Raw genomic sequence first — 24,262 nt, forward strand, 5'->3', positions numbered from 1 at the left:
GCTGAGGAGGAGTCGGGAGACATGCGTGCGTGGGTCTGCTTCTGCTCTGGGACTGATCAACCACCATCCTCAGCACCCCGGCGCCCTCTCCAGAGGGTTCACAGAGGCAGCTGTGGCTGGGGAGGAGCGAGGGAGCCACAGTGCCGACAGCCTCCCGGGCCGGCCTCGCCTCGCCTCAGGGAGGATCCCATCACGGCCTCTGTGCTCCTACAGAGGCTGGGACGTGTGCTTCCTGGGTGCCCGGCAGAAAAGGGAAGTGTGTCTTGGTTGAACACAGAGCGAGTGGGAGAGACGGACAGGATTTCGGGGAGCTGCAAGAGGTCCAACTGTGGCTGAAGCACGGCTGGCGTGGGGAGGCAGCAGGCTGCGCAGCAGGCAGGTGGGCAGGGCCCAGGTCACGCAGGGCTTGCAGGCAGTGCCAGGAGGTTCACGGTTTATCCAGGGGCAACGGGGAGCCCCTGGAAGAATTTAGCAGGGGAGAGACAGGACTGGCAGACCAGGAGACAGTGAAGTGCTGGCCCAGTGTGGCTGCCCCGGCAAGAGACAGGCAGAAGGGGGTGGGGGAAGTGCGAGGGGTGGGGTAATTTAGAAAGTAGAACCCCCAGAGCTCAATTTCAAGGTGGTCAGGGTGACTTCTAAGTCCCTCCTCAGATGACTGGTGCTTAGAGGTAAGTGTGCCCAGAAAGGTGACTGCCGAGAGCAGCCTATTGGGGTGGGGGTGGAGAGGGTAAGCTCACTTATGAAAATATTGAGTTTGCCCACAGGATACCAGAATAGTAAAGCGTTGAAGACAGTTGAAGACAAGAGTGTAGAATGTAGGAGTAAGTGGTCTGTTCAGACCACGGGGGAGATGGGCTCATCTAGGGAACCTCAGGCTCTGACATTCAGGATGGTTGGAGGAGGGGAGGCCATAGGGGCTGATGGGGGTCCAGGGCAAAGGCAGAGTGATGTCTGTGAGGTCAGGGTAGCAAGAAGTGTTAAGAACGGAATGGCCAACGTTAAGGATCAGTCCTAACGAAGGTCATCGGTGAAGGTCATCGGTGACGCCAGCGTGTGCAGCCTTGTGGATGGCCAGGTGGGGGAGGTGGCAAAAGCTTGGTCCCAGGGTACGGAGAGTCAGGGGAGGGGGAGTAGCGCCCGCGCAGGAGGTCACACCTTCGGGCAACTTGGCTGTGAAGGAGGGAAAGGGCTTTGGCCCAAGGAGGAAGAAGGTGGGTGGTTTTCTTCTGACGACCGAAGACAAAAGCAGGGTCAAGTGCAGGTGGGGAGGAGACGCTGGGGTGGGAAAGGCTGTGGGAGCTGAGAGAGAGAGACGCCTGAGAGGATGAGACTCAGAGGCCAGGTGGAGTGATCGGCTTTAGGGGGCAGGGTCACACCTCTGCCACTGCAACAGGGAAAGGGAGTCAAGGGAAAATGAATGTTAAGTTTTTGGGGGCTGAGGGTAAGGTAAGAGATTGAGAGATTTTGCCTCATGGTCTCTGGTTCCTACTCTGTCATCAGACTATTTGTAGAGCAGACTTAAGACTGAAGCCAGAGACAGCTCAAGACCCTCCCAATTCAGGGCCCCCGGTGCTCCCACCTGCTCAGGTGGACAGCCAGTTCCTTTCCAGCATTCTAACTGTACCAGCTCACACTGTGGCAGGAACAGCGCCCACAGCAGGAGGAAGGCGTCTGTCACAGCTCATCACGACACAAAGCCATCGACTGTGCTAGCAGCCCAGGCGTAAGGTCTCCTCCACTGCCTGAGTGCAGGTCCGGAAAAGAACAATCCTGGACTTGGAATCCAGGGGTCTAGCTTCAAGTTCTCTTATTTCCAAGTGGAATGGCCTTGGGCGTGCCACCCCACCTTTCTGAGCCTCAGTTCCCTAACCTCAAATGGGGATGGTTGTGCCAACCACTGGTGCTCTGGTGAGGATTACATGAGATAGCAGGAATAAAGTACTTAACACTCCAAAGTGCTGGCCATAAATGCAAGGAGTTTCTAAGCCAAGTAACAGCTTCCACGAGTATTTTAGTACCCAAGGCAAAGGCCCACAGAGGTGTGGCCCATGGGACAGAGGCAGGCCCAGGTGTGGCAGCCTGGGGGACGGACGCAGGCCTAGGTGTGGCATCACTGAGCACACTCCCTCCCACTCCTGCTCAGCTGACGGGGAAACCAACAGAAGACAGTAGGGAGCTGGCACAGGGCAGCTTTCATCCAGGGCCCGTCTCACCGGCCGCTGATGCAGTTCCTTTGGAATCTTCCTCCTTATACCCCATGGCGTGGAACGGTGTCCGGTTCCAGTTGGCCGCAGCGCTCCTCTCCCTGGCCCTGTGAGCTCCAGTGGCTGCTCCGGCCAGTCCTGCCTGGATGCTCTTGCTTAGCCTTGGGTGGTGTCGCCACCTCCCTGCGTGGAGCAGAAGCCAAAGACCTGAGGGACCCTTGGTAGCTCCCTGGGCGCTCTCTCTCCGAAAACCATTGAGAATATTCCCCCAGCTTTTTAGCTGTTTCGGATGGGGGAGTAAATTCACGTCCTGTTAGAAATAATTTAAAAAACTTACGTTCACATAAAAACCTGTACACAGATGTTTACCGAGGCTTTATTTCGTGATACCAAAACCAAGAAACTATGGAAACTCCCTTCACTTGGTGAAGGAAGGAGCATGCTGCTGGGCAGCAGGACCGCAGAGGCCTCAGTAATGAAGGCTCCACGTGCCAGCGTGGATGAGTCTCAGCTGCGTTACACGAAGTGACAGAATTAGGCTCAAAAGGTGCCTACCACACAGCGCCATTTATAGGACATCCTGGGAAAAGCAAAGCTATAGGGACAGAAAATAGATCAGCAGCTGCCAGGGGCTACAGGTGGGGGTGAGGAGGCTACAAAGGGCAGGGGACTTTTGGGAAGTGTTTGCCTTATGCAGCATGCTTGTACACATTTGTCAAAATTAGAGGAGCTCTACACTAAAAAAATGGTGAATTTTACAGTATGTAAATGACATCTTAAAATAGTATAAAAAGATTTTGTCATCCTTTTGCTCATAACTTCCCAGTTTATCTTACTCATGTCTCACAGCTGCCCAGAAGGCCTGCTGTTCAGGCCCGTCACCTCTTTGACACCCTCTTTTTCTAGCACGCTCCTCCCGCTCACTCCTCGCAGTTCCTCCAAATATCTGCCTCCTCCTGTCTCAGGACTTTTGCATATGCTGGTCCTCTACTAAAACTCTCTTCCTCCAGATATTCAGCGTTCATTCTTCGACTTCCATCAGGTTTCTGCTCCAATGCGCCCCCTCAGAAAAGATTTCCCTGCCATCCTATCTATGATAACACCTTCCACAAGCTCACTTTCTCTTTATCTTGCTTTATTTTTTTTCAAAGCACTTATCTCTAGCAGACATACATTTATTTACTTGTTTATTGTACACCTTCTTTAACTAGAATGTAAACTCCAAGGTGTCAACTGATGGCAGATGGTCACTGGCTCTGATTCAACACCAACAGGAATCCCGAATTTGGGATGTGGTGGAAAAGAAAACTTTATACAGGGCAAAACAACTGAACTGTGATACAGCAGGGCCATGAGGCCGCCCGGGCCAGGCCCCTCTCCAGCTAGACAGCTGTACTCCTCAACGGTCTGCTCTGCTCCTCTCCAGGGAAACACTTCCAGTGACTGAGCTCAGCCAGGGAGACCCAGCCCTAAGCCTTCCCTCAAAAGGGAAAGCGGGCGTTCAGAGCCCGAGGGGAGCTGACTTATATGGACGGGAGTCCCCACCCCTGGTCCTGATTGGTCCGTCCTCATGCAAATGAGGACTCCAAATCCTTGCAGTTTGATTGCTCCAGAAGGCACCATCTTGATTGGCCAGAATAGAGCAGCTCTGATTGGCCAGAGCTGCATAGCTGTGATTGGGTGGGGAAAGCCTCAGCCCTATTGGTTGAAATAGGATTCCAAGAATTCCTTTATAAAGATGGCAGGGGCTCAGTGCAGGCGGACAGGTCAGTGCTGGCTTCTGAGGGAAGGGGCCTGTGCAGAAATGGCTGCTGGGCTCCTTTTTTTTAAAAATGTTTTTATTGATTTTAGAGAGAGGAAGGGAGAGAGGGAGAGAAAGAAACATGAATGATGAGTCACCGATTGGTTGCCTCCTGCACACCCCCTGCTGGGGATCGAGCCCACAACCGGGCATGTGCCCTGACCAGGAACTGAACCCCGGATCGATCGCCTGGCTCCTAGGTGGATGCTCCCCTGCGGAGCCACGCTGGTTGGGCTGGGCTCTGTTCTGGAAAGCCCTCCAGCGGTTTATGGGCAGAGGGGCAAAGGTACCATGGCTGTCCCGCTCCCTCGGCCCCGAAGCCTGAGGTCCGGACGCGGCAGCAGCGTGAGGCTGCCCGGCTTGGTGGCGCTCGCCTCGGTGCCAGAGCGCGAGGACGCGGGCGGCGCGCAAGCCTGCGCGCTTTCTCCTCCCACCCACTCCCATCGCAGCACTTCATCGCGGGGTTCAGCGAGCCAGGCGGGGTGAGGGGAGAGGGCTGTGAGCAGGGGGAGAAAGCGAGCGTGAGGCCAGGAGAGCCGCCGACCTCGCTCCTGGAGCAAGGCAGCTGGGCGCGGGTCTCAGGCCCGACTCCGAGGGCTGCGGGGGGGGGGGCCGTCCTGGGGAGGACGACCAGTAACTGACCCGCTGGCTTCTTCCTGCCCGCGTCTGGCTACTCGGCATTCGTCCCATGGCAGCCAGCGCCCGCGTTACTCAGCCTCCCCAGGCAGCCCTGGGGGCCGATCCCCGCGAGGACAGCGCCGGCCCTGCGCCCGGGAGCTGCTGGGGCTCCCACCCGGTGGGTACCGTGGAGACCCCCACGCCAACCCAGCCCTTCTCCAGGGAAGGTGGTGCTAGGACAAGGGGTGACGGCGGTTACCAGAGCTTGAGAACCAGGGGAACGAAAGGGGCCGGGCTGGGTGGGCTCAGGGCCCGAGCCAGAGGCGGGAGGCTGGGGCGCAGGCCGAGGGCGTGGAGCTGAGGGGGCAGCGAACGGTCGGGTGGGCGCCCGTCCCGTTTCTGTGACTGACTGTGATCTAGTGAGCAGTTCATGTTGATTCGCTACATTTTCCTGCAGAGAGGAGCTGGCTCCCTCACCCCGTGAGCCATTTGTTACTTGGAGTAGATTTCTATGGCGAGACAGAATTTTTTTCTCCTAAAACACCATTTCTGAGTAAGAACTTGGTGGGGAAGCCAGCTCCGGAGGTGACCAAGGGACTGTGTGCTCTTTCCTTCTCTGTTTACAAGTTTTAACTTTATCTTCCTGGTGAACTGAATGTTTTATGATTATTCAGTGACTCTCTTTACCCTGAAGGCAGTCTTGCCGTCTGTCCTAGTTCTCTGCTTTGAAACAATGTATCAAGCGTCCCCGCTGACAGTCGGTAGAATGGTTGCCTCTGTGTCTCCTTCAGTCTTTCTTTTTTAAACTTTATTTATTTCTTTTAAATATATCTTTATTGATTTCAGAGAGAGGAAAGGAGAGGGAGATAGATAGGTAGATGATAGATGATAGATAGATAAATAGATAGATAGATAGAAACATCAATGATGAGAGAGTCATTGATCGGCTGCAGCCCACAACCCGGGCATGTGCCCTGACCGGGACCAAACCCCGATCGCCTGGATCCTAGGTCTATGCTCAACTGCTGAGCCACGCCCAGCCGGCCCGGCTCCTTCAGTCTTTCTAGTGTTAATGGTCCGTAACCCGATGCTGTGCGTGCATCTCTTATAAATAACAGGTAACTGCATTTTACATGTGTGTGCGCTTAGGCTACAGGTAGTGAGGGTGCCCCTGATTGTGGCTACTGACTGCTGAGCTTCGGTGCTGTTGTTTTTTCTGCCCCCCTTTGTACACTTGACTTGCTCCATCTTCCTCTTACGCCTCCTTATTCTTCTGAGTTTGCTTGTTTTTTTGTTTTTTCTTAACCTATTTCTTGGTTGTTTTTTTATCTTGGAAGCTAAACGCAGTTTTCCTTCCTTCAACCCTTAGAATACTGTACGTACACTTTATATAACAAAACTTTAATCAGCACTGGAACTTCCTTACTGAGCAACTGAAGAACTTCAGAATATTTTAACTCCAGCTGCCCTTCCCCCTCAGCCGGCTTATATGCTATTATCCTGTGTTTCAGTCTTTTAAAAATTAACCCACAAATGGATGCTATTATTATTTTGTGTGGATGACGTTTGTTTAGATTTACTACATGTCTGCAGTGGCTCCACTATTCCTTCTTGCATCTCAGTTCTTCCTTTTAGGGTCATTTTCCTGTCTCCTAAAGTACACACTTTATATGTTCCTTTAGAGAAGAGCTGTTGGTATTAAACTCTCAATGTTTTCTTTCCTGAAAATGCCTTTTTTCTTGAAAGATAGTTTCGTAGGGTTCACAGCTCTTGACTGACATTATCTCTTGGTGCCCTGAGGATACCATTTCAGTGTCTTCTAGCTCCCTCTTGCTGGGGGGAAGTCCCCCGTTCTTCTGATTGTGGTTCCTTTGTGGTACTGTAGGTGATCTGGTTTATCTCTCTGGCTGCTTTAAAGAGTTTTTTTGCCCCCCCTAATCGTGATGTTTTGAAGTTGTGCTACAGTGTGCCTAGGTGAGGATTTGTTTTAAAGTCTCCACCTTGTTGGTATGGGTATACACTATGGTGGCAGGTGCTGTGTCTGCACATTCATGCCTTGAGGTGGTTCTGGAATTTTCAGCTGTTATCTCTTTGGATATTGTCTCCCTTTCAGTCCTTCTGTTCTCTCCCTCTGTGGCTCTAACTGGATATGTTAGACCTCACCATTTTAGCTTCCATTGTCTCTAGCCTTGTTTTCACATTAAAAAAATCTCATTATCGCCCGGCCAGGCGTGGCTCAGCGGTTGAGCATCGACCTAGGATTCAGGCGATCGGGGTTCGGTTCCCGGTCAGGGCACATGCCCGGGTTGCGGGCTGCAATCAATCAATGACTCTCTCATCATTGATGTTTATCTCTCTCTCTCTCTTCCTCTCCTTCCCTCTCTCTGAAATCAATAAAGATATATTTTTTAAAAAATCTCATTATCTCTTTCTGCTGCAAAGTTAGTAACTTATTCAACCTACCTTCGTCAGTTCTCTCTTAATACATCTCCTAAGTGCTATTTAGCCCAAACATTCAGTTTCCCATTTGAAAAATTACAGTTTTTATTTCTAAGAGCTTTATTTGGTTCTTCAAATCTGCCTTTCATTTTTGCTTGATTATTAAAATATTTATTTTAACAGAAACTAACCAATGTTGGTGAGGATGTGGAGAAGTTGGAACCCTTGTGCACTGTTGTCTAGAATGTAAAATGGTGAGGCCATTATGAAAAACAATAAAAAATTAAAAACGGAATTACCACATGATACAGCAATTCCACTCCTGGGTGTATATAAAAATAAATTGAAAGTAAAGTCTTGAAGAGATATCTGCACACTCATGTTCATAGCAGCATTATTTACAGTAGCCAAAAGGTGGAAGCGACTCAGATGTTCAATGATGGAAGACTGGATAAACAAAGTGTATATAAATAATTCAGCCTTAAAGAGAAAGAAGTTCTGGCACATGCTACAAAATGAATGAACCTTGGAGCCACTGTGCTCGGTGAAATAAGCCAGGAACGAAAAGGCAAATTCTGCATAATTCCACTTCTGAGGTACCTAGAGTAGCCATATGCACAGAGACAGCAAGTAAAACTGGCAGCAGAGGCTGGAGGGAGGGGGGAGTGGGGGTATTGCTCAGTGGTTATAGACTGGCAGTTTGCAAGGTGAACACAGTTCTGGGGATGAATGGTGGTGATGGGTGCACAAAACTGTGAACGTGCTTAATACCAGTAAACCATATGCTAACAAAGGCTTAAGATGGTACATTTTATGTTGTGCGTATTTTACAACATAAATAATTGAATAATTTATAATTATTAAACAATTAATAATTTAAAAATGTGGGAACATGTCCACTTTTAATTTATTTATAGATTTCACAAATTATTATCATGCTGGTGTCCCGCAGTGGCGAGTTTACGGCGTGATCTCAGTCAGAATGCCACGTTCGGTTTAGGGCGTGCGGCCCCAGGGAGGTGTGTGACCGCACTGTCTTAGTTTTCTTAGGTGCAGAATGGGGACACGATGGTACTTACCTCATAGGTCTCTGTGGGTGTTAAATGGATCAGCACACAGTGAAGCACTTGAGCTAGTGCCTGGTTCAGAGAAATGCTCCATGGGATTAGTAATTGTTACAATCACTTGATAATTCTAACGCCGGAAGTCCTCAAGATTCTAAATTTGCTGTTTCTGGTGATTCCTATGCATGGCAGTTTTTTCCTTTTTTAAAACACTGGGCTGATCTTTGATCGTGAACTCATATTTGGAGGGCCTTTGGGACTCCTAAGGCTCTGAATTTGGGGTGTCTTCCTTCTTCATTAGGTTTGCCCCCGGACCACATTTGCCGTCCTCAGCTGTCTCTGCTCCACGTGGGAGTCCTAGGCCAGCTCCCGCCCTGCAGGGGGCCTGGGTTCAGTTCTGCTCTCAGTCTTCATATAGGTCTTTGTCCCTAGGATTTTAATTAGCTGTTGCCCCCAGATCACTGTAGTCTCAGCTCATGATTCTGATGGTTTATTTATTTATTTGTCTTTGAGGATTCGATTATTTCCTAGGAACCTAGTAAGGCTCTTCCATGCAGCGTCCAGGGAAGTCCGCTGGAGCTTGCTTCTCTGAGTGTAGGAACTTGTATTCCCAGAACCAGCTTGGGGGCCACTCGTACGTGGCAGGTGATAAATTATATATATATATTAAATGAGTGATAAACACCATACCCCCTGGGCTCTCTAGGTTGAAGTTAGGACTCAGAGGTGCACTATCTCTTTCTAGCCACCTGGGAGCCGTGATTTAATGTCATCCTGAGGGCCTAAACCATCGCCCTCCCAAGCCGTGGGTCATCTCTGGCGCATGGCTGATATCAGGCAAGGGGGGGGAGGAGGGCAGCGGGAGGCGGCCTGGGTGGGAAGGAGACTTGCCTCCCTGGCTCCCCGAGTCTGCAGCCCCCCGCTGCTCCCACTCAGCAGCTCTAGTCTCTGTGTCTCCTTTTCCCCACTCCTTTACTCTGAGAATTAATTGTCTCCCCAAGACCTGTCCCTGCCCAGGCCAAAGAATAAAGATTGTGGTTCAGTTGTCGTAGCTCAGTTCTTATTAAGCAGCCCAGTCAGACTGTGTCCAGACTTCACAGACCTGTTTAATACAAGTGGCTGAGTAGGTAACAACAACGGTAAGCACAGTAGCTGCGCCCACGGCAGGACAGTGCATTTTATGTTACAACTGGCTTCTTGCCTGGGTGGACTTGGGTGGGGTGGAGGAGAGGGCTGGCTCAGACCCGTTCCTCCCTCCGTTCCAGCCCTTGACGATCTGGGCTGTCAGCAGCGAGTGGAGTGGGAACGCTCCTCTGGGCTGAGCCGTGCCTCTGAGACCTTGGCCCAGAGGCTGGCCTGCTCGGGGGCTCCGTCTCCCTCCTTGGGGTGCCGGGAGCGCCAGGGGGGTGGCTGAGCTGGGGCCGCTCACTGCCTCCTGGGCGCCTGTGGGCCATGGGGTCTCTTACAGGGATGGAGGCCCTCTGCTGCACTGAGAAACGCTGAGGCTGTGGGCAGAGAGGTGTGCCAAGGGGGCTCTTGCTCTGTGTCTGGCTTCTGGGGATCCCCAGGGAGCAGGCCAGGGTGGCAGCAGCTTCCAGGGCTGCAGAGGGCCAGCAGCATCATGGCTCAGACTAGAGAAATAGACCAATACAGAGGGCGAGATGGTTTGCAAGTGGACAAAGCAGTGACGTGGGCACAGCTAATCCCCCTTTCGGAAGCTCTTTGCCCCTCTCTCCCCTGCAGGGGAGTCTCATCGCCTCTCCACCCTCCTCCTCGTCAGCATCTGTCCCCTGCAAGGATCAGAGAGTCTCACGGCTGGAAAACAGACCATGATAAGCGGGGTGTGGCCGGAACCCTGAGGTATATGCAGTCAGCCGGAGGCTGGCCTCAGGAAGTCCAGCCCTTAATGGTGGGGAAAGTTATTTGGGATGTAAAAGGTTGTCTCAGAGCCATTTAGATGAACCCTAAGGATGATTGGGTACCCTAAGAATAGAGGGAGGGAGGGACGGCACACAAGGTGGGGCACCCATGCTCACCTTCCGGACACTGAAGATCCAGTTGAGATAATCGGTGACTTTGGTGTATACTCCCGGGGTACTTGGGCCCCCACAGCCATGGCCCCAGCTCACGATGCCCACAACTTGCCACAGGTGAGAGTGATACATCAGGGGTCCACCGCTGTCACCCTGTGAGAGGGCAGAGCAGGGGCTGCTGGGTGGGCAGGTGGGGCGGGGCGGGGGTCCCCCCTCCCTGCACTGGCCCCTCTGCTCTCCTGTGCCCCACTCCCTCCGCTCATGCTCCCGCAGCCTGGAAAGTCCTCCCCTTTTGGGACAAAGGGTTCTTTGGAGCTCAAGTCAGTCATGGGTGTGCCCATAGCCCCCTCTCGGACATCCACAACCCACACTAGCAGACCGAAGGCTCTCAGGGGTCCTGAGCCTGGTTATCTTTGTTTAATATAGTATTTCTCAAATTTATGTAACCACTGCTGGCGAGCCTGTGTCATGTTGGGCACTGTCCTAGATGGTTAGAAAAGAACACAGATCCTGTGTCTTCAGGAAGCTTAGAATCAAATGGAGGAGAGAGAGGGACAGACAGGGAGAGACAGAGAGGGAGAGACAAGGAGGGAGAGAGACGGAGAGAAAGACGGAGAGAGAGGGGGAGAGACAGAGAGGGAGAGAGAGGGAGAGACGAGGGAGAGAGACAGAGAGGGGGAGAGGGAGAGAGAGAGGCGGAGAGAGAAGTGCACAGACAGACAAAAAATGTCAGGTAGTGAGAAATGCACTTTCTTGGTGTCTGTCTTTCCAGCTCCTATAACCCTTGAGGCTTCTTCCTCAAAACCCAATAGCTTGGCGGCCAAACTGCCGATGCTCCCCCATCCCCTGTGAGCTCCCCGAGGGCGGACACTGCCCCCGAAGCCCAGCTCTTACCTGGCATTCAGGAGGCCACTAAGAGCTGCCTCTCGAGGGAAAGGGTTCGGTGCCTGGGGTGGAGGTGGGAGCCGGGTGGGGTTTAGGGAGACTGCCTGGGAAGATGCTCTGGGGTGGGGCAGTGAGAACGGCCCAGGGGCTGGCCGTGGGGACGAGGTGAGAGGACATGGCTCCGGGATTTGTCCAGCATGAGGGGGCTCTCTCTAGTGTAGTTCAGTGGCTTGAGGGCAGTGACAGAGAAAACTGGCCTGGAACCTTGCCCTCAAGGCACTCACACCCCTGCAGGTAATGGGAAGGAAGGCCGGGGGGGGGGGGGGGTGACATCACTGTGGGTGACATCACTGTGGGTGACATACGGATGCTCTGAAATCTTTCAGCCTGTCTCCACCCACCTCTCCATCCCACCCCTGGCTTTCTCTGCCTCGCCCCCTCTCGCGGTTTCCCTGCCTTCCTCCCTGTTTCGCACACCGAGTGCCCACCATATGCAAGACTTCATGTGAGGCGTTCAGCTTTGGGACCTTCTTGTCTCTCTGGACCTACACCCTCACCCGTAGAATTCCCTCCTGACGCTCGGAGCCTCACCTGGCAGGTGTCCACGCCGCCCTCCAGGCTGCCTGCGCACAGCATCTCCTCGGTGACCTCCCCCTGGTACGCGTCCTCCGCGTTGCACCGAGCCCTGTCAATGAGCTGGACCGACGCCTGCAGCAGCACGTCGGACATCTTCCCTGGGAGGCGAAGACACCCTCCTATGCTCGCCCTTGCCTCTCAGGCCCAGCCCAGGACGACTGTCCGGGTTACCGGGCACCTTGGCGCTGGGGCCTCCAGGATGGGTTTTTCTGAAGGATGGTCCCCCTTCCCATCACCTCTGAATGCTGCTCCATCTGCCTGTGGTCTGAACCCAGGACTCACCTCCACCCGGCTCTGTAAAGCCCCATCCGATGACCCACAGTGGGGTGGCTGGAGTGAGCTCCTCGTCAGGGAAGGGCAGGCAGATGGGCCTGACCGTGCCTGCCAGGAGCAGAGAGGAAGAGGGGACCCAATGTTCCGGAGACCCCGGTGGTTAAGCCTCTATCACCATCCCATAGGATGTTAATAGAAGTGGCAGGAGAACAGGGTTCTATGGTCCAATAAGTTTAGAAAACGTGAGTTAAACACAATAAAAGGAATTGTTTTTAAAAATTTAAAATGTTCTCATATTTTTAATATACTAATGTGCCCAAGAAGAGAGCCAGAGTATAAAAATGTTTCCCAAACTTATTTGGGAAGAAAAACTTTCTTTTTCCTAAGGGACCAGGGTCCTGTGGCACCAGCAGTTGGGAGTGCTGATCTAAATTCTACCTCCTACAAGCACGAGTCATCTAACAGAAGCGTTCCTAGATGCTGTGGGCAGCCTTAACGCCACAGCTCCTTGCCCTTGGCAGGGATACTGTGCAGGCTCTTGGCGTCGGCTAGGGGTGGAAGATGGACTAGATGAGCTCACAGTTCCAAGACTGGATGAATCTATGGCCCTCACTGGAGGTGCTCCACCTGGAGAAAACAGCCTCAGCAGCTCTGGCAGGGGATGGGGTGGGGTGTCAGCTGGCACCTGTGATGTTAGGCTGATAGATTTCCTGGAAACAAATGGGCAGCTGCGGTCTTGAGAGAAGTGATGAACCCAAGGCCACTTAGTGAGCTAGTGGCAGAGTGGGACTACGACCAGCCTATGGGCTCTGCTCCCAGGTGCCAGCTCTCACCTGAGAACGTGAGTGGGTGCTGCAGCTTCACGAGAGCAATGTCCTTCTCTTTGGGGTACGTGGCGTTGTGCTCAGTGACGAAGATCTTGGCCACAGGCAGGGACGGGAAGTTGCTCAGTTTGTCTGAGCCAGCCCTCACCTTCCAGTTGGACACATCGAGATGCTTCCTGGGCAGAGACCGTGGGGTTTGGGCCTGAGCTAAGCATGAAGAGGGTTACCAAAGGCTGGGTCCCCAGGGCCCTGGGAGTGGGGGTGCTTGGCGTCCCTGCCTTCCGAGGTAATGACAGTGAAGGCAGGGGTGGTAGAGAAGGGACAGTCTGAGGAATCACCTACCATGGGCCATGTTCTAAAAGGGGGTTTGTCCTTTCCCCCAGTGAAACCTGCCCAAGAAGACTTCTAACTGGAGGGCTGTGCAGGGGCTGTCTCCAAGCCTGAGCGCTGGGGCCCTGGCACTGTCCCCTCCAATGCTTTTTATGATGTTACTCATGGGGTACTTGCATGTGGTTAGTTGCCTTATGTGCATATCTTTCTTCCTCTTGACACCAGATACAGCCTAGGGATGGTTTTCCAAGAGAGGTTTATAGCTTTTGTCAGATTCTCAAACAAGGTTAAGAATCACTGGTCTAGACTGTGGTTCCTCTAAGGCAGTAACAGGGCCTAATGCACATGAACACATAATATAAGGCTCAGTACCCAGCAAGCACTCATCAGATGCTGAATGAGCGAATGAATGAATGAAAGCAGAGGCCTGGAGTGGTCCTTCCCCAGAGGGGTGGGCAGGCCTCTCTCTGCTGGCCTGCGAGGAAATCTATCCTGTTTTGGTTTGTTTTGAAGTTTCTGGACATAGTGAGGGAGCATCAATGACTCTAGACACTAGAACCATGTCCTAGAAGACTAGCAAAGAGGGAGGGAGTTCTCGGGACTCCTGGCAGACCGGAAGAGCTTTCATGGAGTGAATGACAGGGAGTAGACTGAGGACACTGGGCTTCTGATGGCTTCTAACCTGGAAGAGGTCAAGCTTGGTGACCACCACCCTCTGCTCAGACCCCCAGTGTTTAACAGAGGACATTGTGTTCAGCATCTCATTGGGGTGGCCACCCCCTAGGGCATAGTCTTCAAGGGCAGATAAAGAGGAGGGAGGGACTCAGAACACAGTCAGGAGATAGGCGACCCGGGAACTCAGGCCCTCCGCGGCTCTGGCTCCCACAGGCCTCCTTGCAGCGTGAGCCTCACCTGAAGCAGTGGGCCGCCGTGAGGATCCAGTGGGCGTCCAGGATGCTCCCTCCACAGATGTGTTGCTGGCTGTACTGGATGCTGACCTGCCAAGGCCAAGAATCCACAGAGGCCTTCTCCCCGCCTACCACCCGAGGGGCCTTCAGGCTCTCCCCACAGGCTGGGCTCAGGAACAGGGAGGGAGAAGGCAGGAGTCAGGCTTTTGAGAGATGGGGCTGCCTCTCCTAAGAGGTCAGTCTGTCCTGAGCAGGTGGCTATGCCTGGGACCTGGGGGCTGGTGTGAACAGAACCAGGGCAATTTTGAATGATTCATGGCAAGATATTGAGTGTCCTAGACCACAGGCTTTATCCTAGTCTTCCTCTCCTTTATTGTCAGCTTTGGATGTGCTTAGGAGTGCATATTGTGAACACAGGTGTGTCCACTGTGTTGACAGCTGTGGCCTTCAAAATAAACAGCGATACAGAACCAGAGAAGTCCTGCCCAGGTGGAATTCCCCAAGCCGCTCCCACTGAGTAACAGCAAACTGGCGCCCACGGGCTGCTTTGCGAGTCATAAGTGGAAGAGTTTCAAAAACTGGTTCTTGCCATCCTGAAATCACCTTTCTTCAAGTCCTTTCCCCCACTGTGTGAGGCTCCCAATTTCACATCTTAGTCTCTCTTTCACACCCCTGTCCCTGCTTTTGTATCTGACCCTTGAACTCTTATAAACCTCTCAGTTCCACCTCCCTGCCTTGTTCTCAGCCTCTTCCGCCCTGGCAGTCACTCCCACGCGGGTTCTGGTGGGAAAGGCTGCCACCCTTCCTGGGCCTATGCCAGCTGGGGACTTTTCAAACCACTGAATTCCAAACAGAGCTTTCTCCATGTCAACTCACTCACTCACTCACCCACCCACCCACCCAGCCACCCACCAAAGCCCCTTAGCACCCGCTTTGTTTGTAAGGTAGAGTTTAAACTCTTCCAGGCAGCTTCCTGCTGTCCTTACATAAAGTGTCCATTTAGTCAAGTCAGTCTGCTTGTAGCTCCCTAAACGGTCATTCTGGTTTTGTTAAAGGAAGCCCCTGTCTGTGAGATAGAATCTCCTCTCCCATTTATCCAAGTCATTGACTCATTCGGCAAACTTGTACCGAGTGCCTGCTGTATCACTCAGGGATGCCAATGAGAGAGCGACGGACAAGGCAGGAAGGCAGACATCCTCCCGGAGCCTGCAGTTACTCATCAGTGTCCTGGGCACCCCCCCTGGCCACTCACTCCCCGGGGGGGCGGTTCCCCCTCTGGGAGCGTGCACAGCCTGCCCTGGGTGCTGGCCAGCCTTCCATTGTTGTCTTGCTTCTGTCTTGTCTTCTCAGTGAGGCCTGAGGCTCCTCCAGGGAGTGCCTGTGACTTAAGCGTTTGTGACTTCAGTGCTATTCAGCTCAGCACATCAGACGATGTGACCGTTCACCCACTCCTTCATTCGCTCGCTGGTCACCCCCACGCTAGGTATTGTGGGGGGTCACATGATAGTGACTGAAAGTCTTAATGTCCAGCAGGAAGGCACATACGCTGCTAACTTCAAGGGCAGGGATGATGACCTTCCTCTCAGGCTGTTCAGCCTCCCACCATCCTGCTGGGCTCTGCTCAGTTCTGCTCCCTGAAGCTGGTAGGGCGACCTGGGCCGCAGTGCCTGTTCCTTTCTGATCTCCTCCATTAGGGCTAGGGGGGTCTCTTGAGATCCTCTTGGGCAGTTGGACTAAAGGGTTCTTGTGAAGATGAATCTCAGAGAGGTCAGCTGGATTACTCAAGGTCACCCTGGAAGCCAGCAGGACTAGTGCTCAGGTCCCCAGACCCACCGAGCCGCTCTCTCTGCAGCAGGTCAACTGTGACCACTACTCAGTTTGTGCTTCCCATGTGTGGCCTTGCAACTCTCTCTTTGCTCAGCTATGAGCTCCTGAGGATAGGGGCCAATTCTTTTCGTACTTTTCTACTTCCAGCCAGCACCTGACAGCACTAGACACACTCAACTATTCAGTGGCTCTGCTAAACTGAATGTGGACAACCCATTCTCCAATAACTGAGCTGCGACAAAAAAAGTTATGTGGGCCCTACCCAAGAGGGTAGGGGCCCAGTCCTGCTTCCAGGACCCCCTTTCTCTCCCAGGCCCCTCTCAGACTGTGGGACTGGTAGGCAGAAGTTCTCAATGCCAGCCACTTGAAGGAGCATTGACTAACAAGACGGACAAAGAAGTAAGGCTGGGACAAAAGCAGAGTGAAACTTGGAGTCTGAGACATTTAGCTCATTGCTGGCCTAGGACCCAAACCCTCAGAGATGGGGCGTACTCACCCAGGCAGTGCAGGGAGACCAGGGAGCCCGAGAGGCAGGGCCTGGAAGGGAGACACAGGGGCCCTGTGTTTCCTGCTTCTCCCTCCCTGGGAGGCAGGAACTCAGGTCTTCTGGACACACTGACTCAAGTCCCCTCCCAACTGGGAAATGTGGAATCCGCACGGCAGTGGGGGCTGCACAGAAGCCGCACTGCCGCTCAGTTCGGTTCCATTTAATCTGATTGGATTCGACACTCCCAGATACAAGCACCTATGATGCGCTGGGCCCTGCCTGAGTCAGAGCCCAAGCCGGGCTCCTGGCAGCCTGAGATGGAAGAAGGCAGAGCCTGGGACAGGGCCCGCTGCTCTGTGGCCTTCCAGAGAGAAGAGCAAAGGAGTTTCGGTGGCGCTCCAGCAAACGATCATCCTTCTCCTACCCCGGTTCTTCTCAAGGTTTGCCCTGTGATGAATAACAACATCCCTGAATGCCGAGAGGCCTGCGTCCCCTCACAGCCGCTGTGCTGCTGGTGACGGTTTTGTTAGCTGCCGGGGTCAGGCACAGGACCAGGCCGCCCACGGAGGCCGAGCCTGCTCTGGAGAGCTGGGGACAGGCCTTGCTCTGGCGTGGTGGGTGCTGGGAAGGACAGAGTGGTTTTTGGATTATTGCCTGTTGGGCTCAATAGGGAGCTTAGGCTGTAGGGAGAGAAATGGTTTCACTAGTCAGCTGACGGGAAGGCCACCAAGATGTGGACACACACTTTGTCCAGCTGTCCACTGGAACTGTGGTCCTCAGAACTGGGACCCTCCCGCTCCCACTGTCTGGCCGTCTGACCTGCGGGGTTCTCCTTCGGCCTGGTGTGCTCGCCCCTTGCTGCCCCGCTCAGGGCCCCTGGCCCCCTGTGGGCCAGAGGATGTCCCTCTCACTTACCCATTTGAGTTTTGCACCTGAAGCTCCTGGCCATTTGCTGAGATGTCAACAACATCTAGATCTTGTCCTGGACCAATCTTCACAGCTTGGAAGGTGGGCTTGCTGCTCATGCCAGGAGGGAGAGAGGTGTGAACTAGGGCAGGAGTTTAGAACAAGGTAGTGGGGATAGCCCCACTCCAGAGAGGGTGGCAGAGAATGCTCGGTGGGACATGGCAGGGGAGAGGAGGTGGTCTTGGTCAGCGCGGGCGGTGCCTGCTTTGCCCTATGATAAGGGACCTTCCCTTGGCATCCCAGGGCTCAACTCTAGGCACGATGTTGTCGTGGTCTTGCCTTCTTGGGCAGGGAGGCTTAGTCCAGGACCCAGGGAGCTGGAGAATGTTAAGGCCACACTTTCCTAATTCCCAGCCCTGTCCCTATTTCAAATGTCCCAGCAGTTTCTTCTCTTTCACAGGAAGGGACCAAGGAGGCACAGGAACCCGGGTTAGCTGCCCCACCTGGGAGGGCACTGGAGCGTGGCTATTTGGTTCACTAAGGCATCTCGTCTGAATTCGGGAGCGGAGGTACAGAGATCGGACAGAACAAGATCAGTCTTCACATGAGTCCAGATGAACATTTCTCTTTCTCGGGCCACTCTCCTTTCTTTCTGCTAATCCATGTTTGTCTTCTTTCAAACTTCCCTGATTAATCCCGTATTTCCAATTGTTTCTTTACTCTTTCTCATCTCCTGCATTCTTCCCCATCTGGTCATGTTAGTGGACGCACTGCGCGCTGGCCCACGGCCCTGGCTGACCAGTGCATCCTCGCGTTTCCCGCCGGGAGTCTGCCACTACCTGGTGGACTCAGATGCCATATCTGGGGTGACTGGGGTCCAGCAGTGCTTGGTTTTGTGTTAAGAGCCCTCAGGCCAAAGTGCTTGTCCTGGCTCTGACACTAGCTTGATGTATAACCTGGGCAGGTCACACTCCGTCTCTGGTCTCCCTTTCCCCTTTGTAAAGTGATGGGTGGACAGATGATCTCTAGAGTTCCTCTCACTTCTAACTATCTAGGGTTTTGTGGTGTTGGGACAAGAAGGACCTCCTGTCTAGGTGGAAGAAGAAAAGTAGGGAAATCTGAGACCCAGAAGGAGGGACAATCGTAGAAATGGACAGTCCCAGGAAATTAACCTCCGTTTATCGATTACATGCTGATGACTAATTCTGACCAGCTTTGATTTTGTAGAGCTCAGGAGCAGGTGGTTGGGACTCCAGGAGGAAGAAGTTCCAGGAGCAGTTACTGTAAGAGCCCTTTGGGACACCCTCTTTTCATAACCAAGCACAGCCTGCTGTGCTGGGCGCAGCTGACTCTGCAGTTGGCTGCACTGTGGAGGGGAGGGGACGAGAGTGGCTGCTGGAGGAGGGAGAATTCCTGGGGCCGGGCGAGCCTTCCCAGCTGTCCTGGGAAATGAAGGTGGTGGGCTACCCTTCCCAGTGGGTGCTGGGAGTTGCACCCCTGGAGCAGAGACCAGCAGAAGCCTGGCAACCAGAGAGCAGGGGGCAGACAGGCCTGATGGATTAGTCATGGCTGCCTGGAGCATGGATTGAAGAACCTGAGGCTGCTCGAGAGAGCTCCGTGGTTGACTGGTGGTGTCTGCCCAGCATGGATCATGTCTGCCTCGTCTCTGGTGCAAGTTCTTAGACGCATGAAGATTGGGGCCTGCCTGGGAGAGGCTACCCCACTCTGCAACTGAGTACAGGGAATTCCCATCCTCTGCAGGTAGGCAACCTGAGCGATCAACTCTCCCCCTTCCTTTACAGATGAAACCCGGGGGAAGAGAAAATGACCCAGCTGAGAAACAGAACAATCCAGGAACTCCTATGCCCAGGAATTAGGGGGCCTGGGCACGAATCCCAGCCTCTCCCTCCCAGCTACTACCCAAGGAAGTTACTTTCTCCAAACTGATTTCTAAAACAGATAGAACTCCTTTTTTGGTTTTTGCCGAGATCAGATGAATATAAATATATGATGCTGATCACCCTTGTTATAATTATATACTTCTGCACCACTGAAAACCCGGGACTGCTTTGGAATTTGCTGAGAGGGTTGGGATTGCTGATGGTTTGCCCAAGAAAATCAGGCTTGTTCAAACCAAATTTTAACCAACAAGACTGTTTTCTGGGGCAGGACACACGGTGTAAAGATGAGGCGTGAAGATGGGGAGTAAAGGAACCGAGAGGGCTGCCAAGGAGCTGGGGCGGTGTGGGCGGGCTCCTGCTGGCCTCTCACACTAACCCCAGAGGCTGGCGCCTCTTCCCTGCCAGCCTCCAAGCCAGCCCAGGCTTCCCAGGCTGAGCTTCCGGCTACTTGTCAGCGAAAGTGCTGGGACCACGGCAGTTCTGACCCCCACCCCTGGGGTTTTAGGAAAGCAGGAGACAAGGAAGAGGCAGTGGGAAGGGGGAGGAGGAAGGGCTACAGTGAAGGAGGAAGACCCCAGGGTGAGGTGACAGCCTGGAGGGGGCTGGGTACCTGTTAAAGCCCATCTGCCCGCAGGCTGTCTGGGCCAGAGCGTCTGTGAAGCCGTCAGAACAGGCAGAGGCCCAGCTCCCTGTGGCCGGGTTCAGCACCTGGAGGGTGGACCGGTCTCTGGAGAGGCGGACTGGGAGGGAAGGAAGCTGGGTCAGCGGCAAGGGGCCGGCCATCTGGCCTGGTTCCCTCCCATCGCGGCATGAGACCAGCCAAGCCCGCACCCCCCCACCCGCCCAGAACGGGAGCCTCTCAGAACACAGCAGCCCTTCCACCTCAAGGAAGCTCCTCCACTTGGCTTTGCTTGATTGAGCCTTGAGAGGACAGAAGCTAGAGTGATCAAATGTCCTGGGGCCAACTCCATTTTGACCGTTGCCCTGGCATGATTATTAATAGCACCTCCTTTTGCCCTGCTGGGTGTGGCTCAGCAGCTGAGCATCGACCTAGGATCCAGGAGATCACGGTTCAATTCCCGGTCAGGGCACATGCCCGGGCTGCGGGCTCAATCCCCAGCCGGGGGCATGCAGGAGGCAGCCGATCAGTGACTCTCTCATCATTGATGTTTCTCTCTCTCTCTCCCTCTCCCTTCCTCTTTCTGAAATCAATAAAGATATATTTAAAAAAAAAATAGCCCCTCCTTTTGCTGTCATTGGTATCGGCTGTGATGGCACGTGGCATGGCCCCAGCCGTGGCTCCCACAGCCTGCACAGCTTGGGAAACTTCTCGGCGAGGGCCTCACTCCTCCACGTGAAGTTACAGGGGAGCTCGAGTGAGGAGTACTGTTGGCAGCAGAGTGGCAGGTGCCCATAGCATTTGACTTCTGATAAAAAAAACCAACCCAAATATATGGAAAGTCACTCAACCCTGCTCCTCAAGAGCCCCTGTCAGCATATCCTGGCTACCTTTTCTCCTCAGAGCCCAGGTATGAGGTGGGCCAGGTGGGGCTAGTCTAGTCCAAGAAAGAACATGGGCTTTTATATTCAAAACGTCTCCTATTCCTTTGAAGGACCCAGCTCAGTCTTATTACATAGCACGTTACAATGAATAGAAGGACTAGTGGCCCACAGCCTTCTCTAGTTCTCCTGAAATAACAGAAAGGAGGGGGCTCCCACGGTCTTCTAATCCGACGCCCTGCCTCCGTTCCACCCAAGCACAGCAGAAACGGGCAGGGAGGCTCAGGTACAGCTTCCTGTTCCCTTTGGTCTGCATATTACGGAGTGTTTGCTACATATTAAGTCCTGGGATCTAGTAGACAAGATGTGGTCCTATTGTCAAGAACCTTCCAAGAGGGGTGGACACTGACAGGTGGCGGGTGCTGCCTCTGGGCCAGTGGAACCCCGGCTGACTTCCTGGTGAGCCCCCTTACCTGGTCCTGGAACCCCGGCTGACTTCCTGGTGAGCCCCCTTACCTGGTCCTGGAACCCCGGCTGACTTCCTGGTGAGCCCCTTACCTGGTCCTGGAACCCCGGCTGACTTCCTGGTGAGCCCCCTTACCTGGTCCTGGAACCCCGGCTGACTTCCTGGTGAGCCCCCTTACCTGGTCCTGGAACCCCGGCTGACTTCCTGGTGAGCCCCTTTACCTGGTCCTGGAACCCCGGCTGACTTCCTGGTGAGCCCCCTTACCTGGTCCTGGAACCCCGGCTGACTTCCTGGTGAGCCCCCTTACCTGGTCCTGGAACCCCGGCTGACTTCCTGGTGAGCCCCCTTACCTGGTCCTGGAACCCCGGCTGACTTCCTGGTGAGCCCCCTTACCTGGTCCTGGAACCCCGGCTGACTTCCTGGTGAGCCCCTTTACCTGGTCCTGGAACCCCGGCTGACTTCCTGGTGAGCCCCCTTACCTGGTCCTGGAACCCCGGCTGACTTCCTGGTGAGCCCCCTTACCTGGTCCAGCAGCCCCGGACTCACCTGGCACTGGAGGTCCACTGGGGAAGTTCTTGACGCAGAGATGCTCGTCCTCCCCCGAGGCACAGTCCTCCTGGCCGTCGCACACCTGCCTCCTGGGGATGAAGTGGAGGGGCTGCCCGCAGAGGAAGTAGTATTTGCCCAGGATCACCTTGACTGGAAGGCAAGGGCAGGGAAGGGCAGAGAGGGCTGAGGACCACGCAGCCAGCAGCCTGGGGCTGGGTTTTCCTGAAAATGTACTGGACTTGGAGACAGGCAGATGTGGTTCTGGGCCTAGTTCTTAGTCCTAAGCCTCCGTGGTCTCATCTGTAAAACTGAGATAATAAAACCAGTGCCACACCTAAAGACGGCCGAGGAATTACGAGATAGTGTGTGGGAAAATTTAGAACTGCCCCTAGCCTCTGACCCCCAGGGGCTGGCACAGTGCCTGTGACAATGGAAGAGACACACTGGGTCTGGAGTATGGAGACCCGAGTGCGGGCTCTGCCCCCGAGTATGTGGCTTTAGGTCAATTGCTTGCCCTTCCTGGGCCCAGTCTCCTCATCTGTACAGCGAGCTGGTAACCCTGACTCCCCAGGGTAACTGGGAACATTTGGTGAGCTGGTGACTCTCAAGTGCGGTTCTAGAATTGGGCCCTTTTATCTGGGGTTGAAATACCCATAGAGAGGTTGATGTTTTGTTTTGTTTTGTCTTTTGCCTGCTGCCTCCAAATTCTGTTGCTCCTCTGCTGTCTTGGGTGATGGGAGTGAGTCCGGTGTTTTTAGCTCCTCAGGGAGCACAGATTTCAACGCTTTCCCAAACTCTCCCAGCAGGAGGCGCTCCCCCTTGGCCTGCAGCTTTCTTCTGCAGGCAGCAAGACTGCCGCTGGCTGGCCCTGAAGTGGTGGCAGTAAGTCCAATGAGGCCCCACTTGTTCCAGAGTAGAGCTTCCTGTGACCCTCCCATGAATCCTGACCATGACTTCAGGGGGCAGGAACCGTTATTAACTCGCAGGATCAGGGAACGGAGGTTAGAGAGTTAGGGTCATTTCCCAGCACCACACAGCATTTATTGGTAGAGTCAGGATTTCAGTGAGGGTCTGTCTAGCTCCGAGCTCTTTGCTGCCTCTCTCCACGCCTTCCTTCAGGGGCTCAAGATGCCCCTGCCGGCTCTGATTCTCCTGGTTTGAGTGAAGCAAGGTAGTAGGAGTAGGTCAGATGTTTCCTAGATCTTCGGAGTTTGGCTCACAGTCAGGAGTCAGGGTAAGGTAAGGCCACTCTAGCCTCCTGGGACAAAGCTAGGACATAGTGTCACCAGTTGAGACCCTAGAAGCAAAAGTTTGAGGGAGCCTAACCCAGGCTGGAAGTTCAGGCTCCCCCCTCTGGTTGCCAAACCCAGGGGTCCCAAGGCATGGAAGCCACACAGGGGGAGCCCACCTCTAAATTATGCACGAGACCTGCCCTGGCTTCCCCTAGGTGAATTTGGACCTTCTTTGCTCTCCACTGTAGTGGGGCATCCACTCAGAGAAAGAACGTTCATTTTAATATTAGTCTAAACCAAACAGGCTTAGGATGGCAACTCTGCGGCTGCTGCAAAGGCCCCACCATTTCAGCCGAACGCACCAGCTGAATCAAGAAGAAAGGATGTGGGACTGTCTGCGCCTTGCGCCTCTGCAGAGCTCTGGGGGTCTGCTGGTGTCTGTGCTGTGGGTCTGCGTTTCCACGGCCACTGGTGGAACTGGACCTGCTCAGCTGGGGCCTGGGACCTGCCTCAGTTGCCCTGCTGCCAAGCCTCCTTTCTGACCTTGGTGCTCAAGTGGAGCATGAGGGTTTGACCAGACCATCTCTGAGTGACCTCAGTGGGGTGGTGGCTGCTGCTGATGGGACTACCACCACGGTTAGTGACAAGTGCAGGCTCCTGAAGGGCCAGTCCGGGCCAGTTAGCAGATGCACGGCCTTCGTTACTTCTCTGCACGCTGCCCGATGGCCCCCACTTTCGCACAAGCTGGTTTCATCCCAGCACTTTACACACACATCATCCCACGGGGTCTCTGATGTCCCTCTGAAGGAGGCAGGGCATTTGAGAGATGGGAAGAAAGGCTGAGAGGTTGAGGACTCGCTCAAGGTTACACGGGAGCAGGGGGCAGTGCCAGGATCCCTGTCCCAGTGCTTCCTCGTCCGCCCCTTCTGCCGTACTCCTGAGCTGAAGCTGAGGTCAGGAGCCTGCTCTGACTATGGGGGAGAGGAAGGCAAGGGCTTAATCACAGGACACGGGCGCTGGAAGGGAGGGACTGTGGGGATCCCTGCTCATTCACTTTTCTCTTTTCTGTCCCAGAGCGGCCTGCCCGAGATCACACTGGGTTTCAGACACTGGCCATGATGAAGATGGAGCTAAAGGAGGGTGCTATCTGCCTGGGTGGTCCTCCCTGATGCCTCCTCTCTGTGTCCCTCCTCCTGAGCAGATGCTCCCTGCTCTTCCAGCCAGCAGGCTGCTCTGATCGCTCAGCTCCATCTGCAGACACGGGGCAGAGGAGGCAGGGGGCATGCCTGCCCAGGCCGGTGGCCTGCGTGGCTTTGTAATGTGCTCTCCCAGCAGAAGAAATCACGTGGCAGAGAGGCCGTCTGGGTTAGATGGCGCTG

The 24,262-nt window shown here is 54.1% G+C and overlaps 1 protein-coding gene across 1 annotated transcript in view; it reads right to left on the reverse strand.

Moving 5' to 3' along the window:
• Positions 1 to 7,946: 7,946 nt before the first annotated feature.
• Positions 7,947 to 24,262, reverse strand: part of TMPRSS4 (transmembrane serine protease 4) — a 34,872-nt gene continuing 18,556 nt past the window's right edge. The window contains exons 4-13 of the mRNA XM_081153214.1: positions 21,649 to 21,801; positions 19,747 to 19,876; positions 17,245 to 17,346; positions 16,339 to 16,379; positions 14,020 to 14,179; positions 12,787 to 12,953; positions 11,963 to 12,061; positions 11,636 to 11,778; positions 10,163 to 10,312; positions 7,947 to 9,757 (exon numbers count right to left, since the gene is read on the reverse strand). Of these exons, the coding sequence (XP_081009340.1) occupies positions 9,746 to 9,757; positions 10,163 to 10,312; positions 11,636 to 11,778; positions 11,963 to 12,061; positions 12,787 to 12,953; positions 14,020 to 14,179; positions 16,339 to 16,379; positions 17,245 to 17,346; positions 19,747 to 19,876; positions 21,649 to 21,801 (1,157 nt within the window). The 3' untranslated portion in view covers positions 7,947 to 9,745. The remainder of the gene's footprint in view (positions 9,758 to 10,162; positions 10,313 to 11,635; positions 11,779 to 11,962; positions 12,062 to 12,786; positions 12,954 to 14,019; positions 14,180 to 16,338; positions 16,380 to 17,244; positions 17,347 to 19,746; positions 19,877 to 21,648; positions 21,802 to 24,262) is intronic.

This window comes from Miniopterus schreibersii (assembly GCF_964146895.1).
Source record: "Miniopterus schreibersii genome assembly, chromosome: 12".
NCBI lineage: Eukaryota > Metazoa > Chordata > Mammalia > Chiroptera > Miniopteridae > Miniopterus > Miniopterus schreibersii.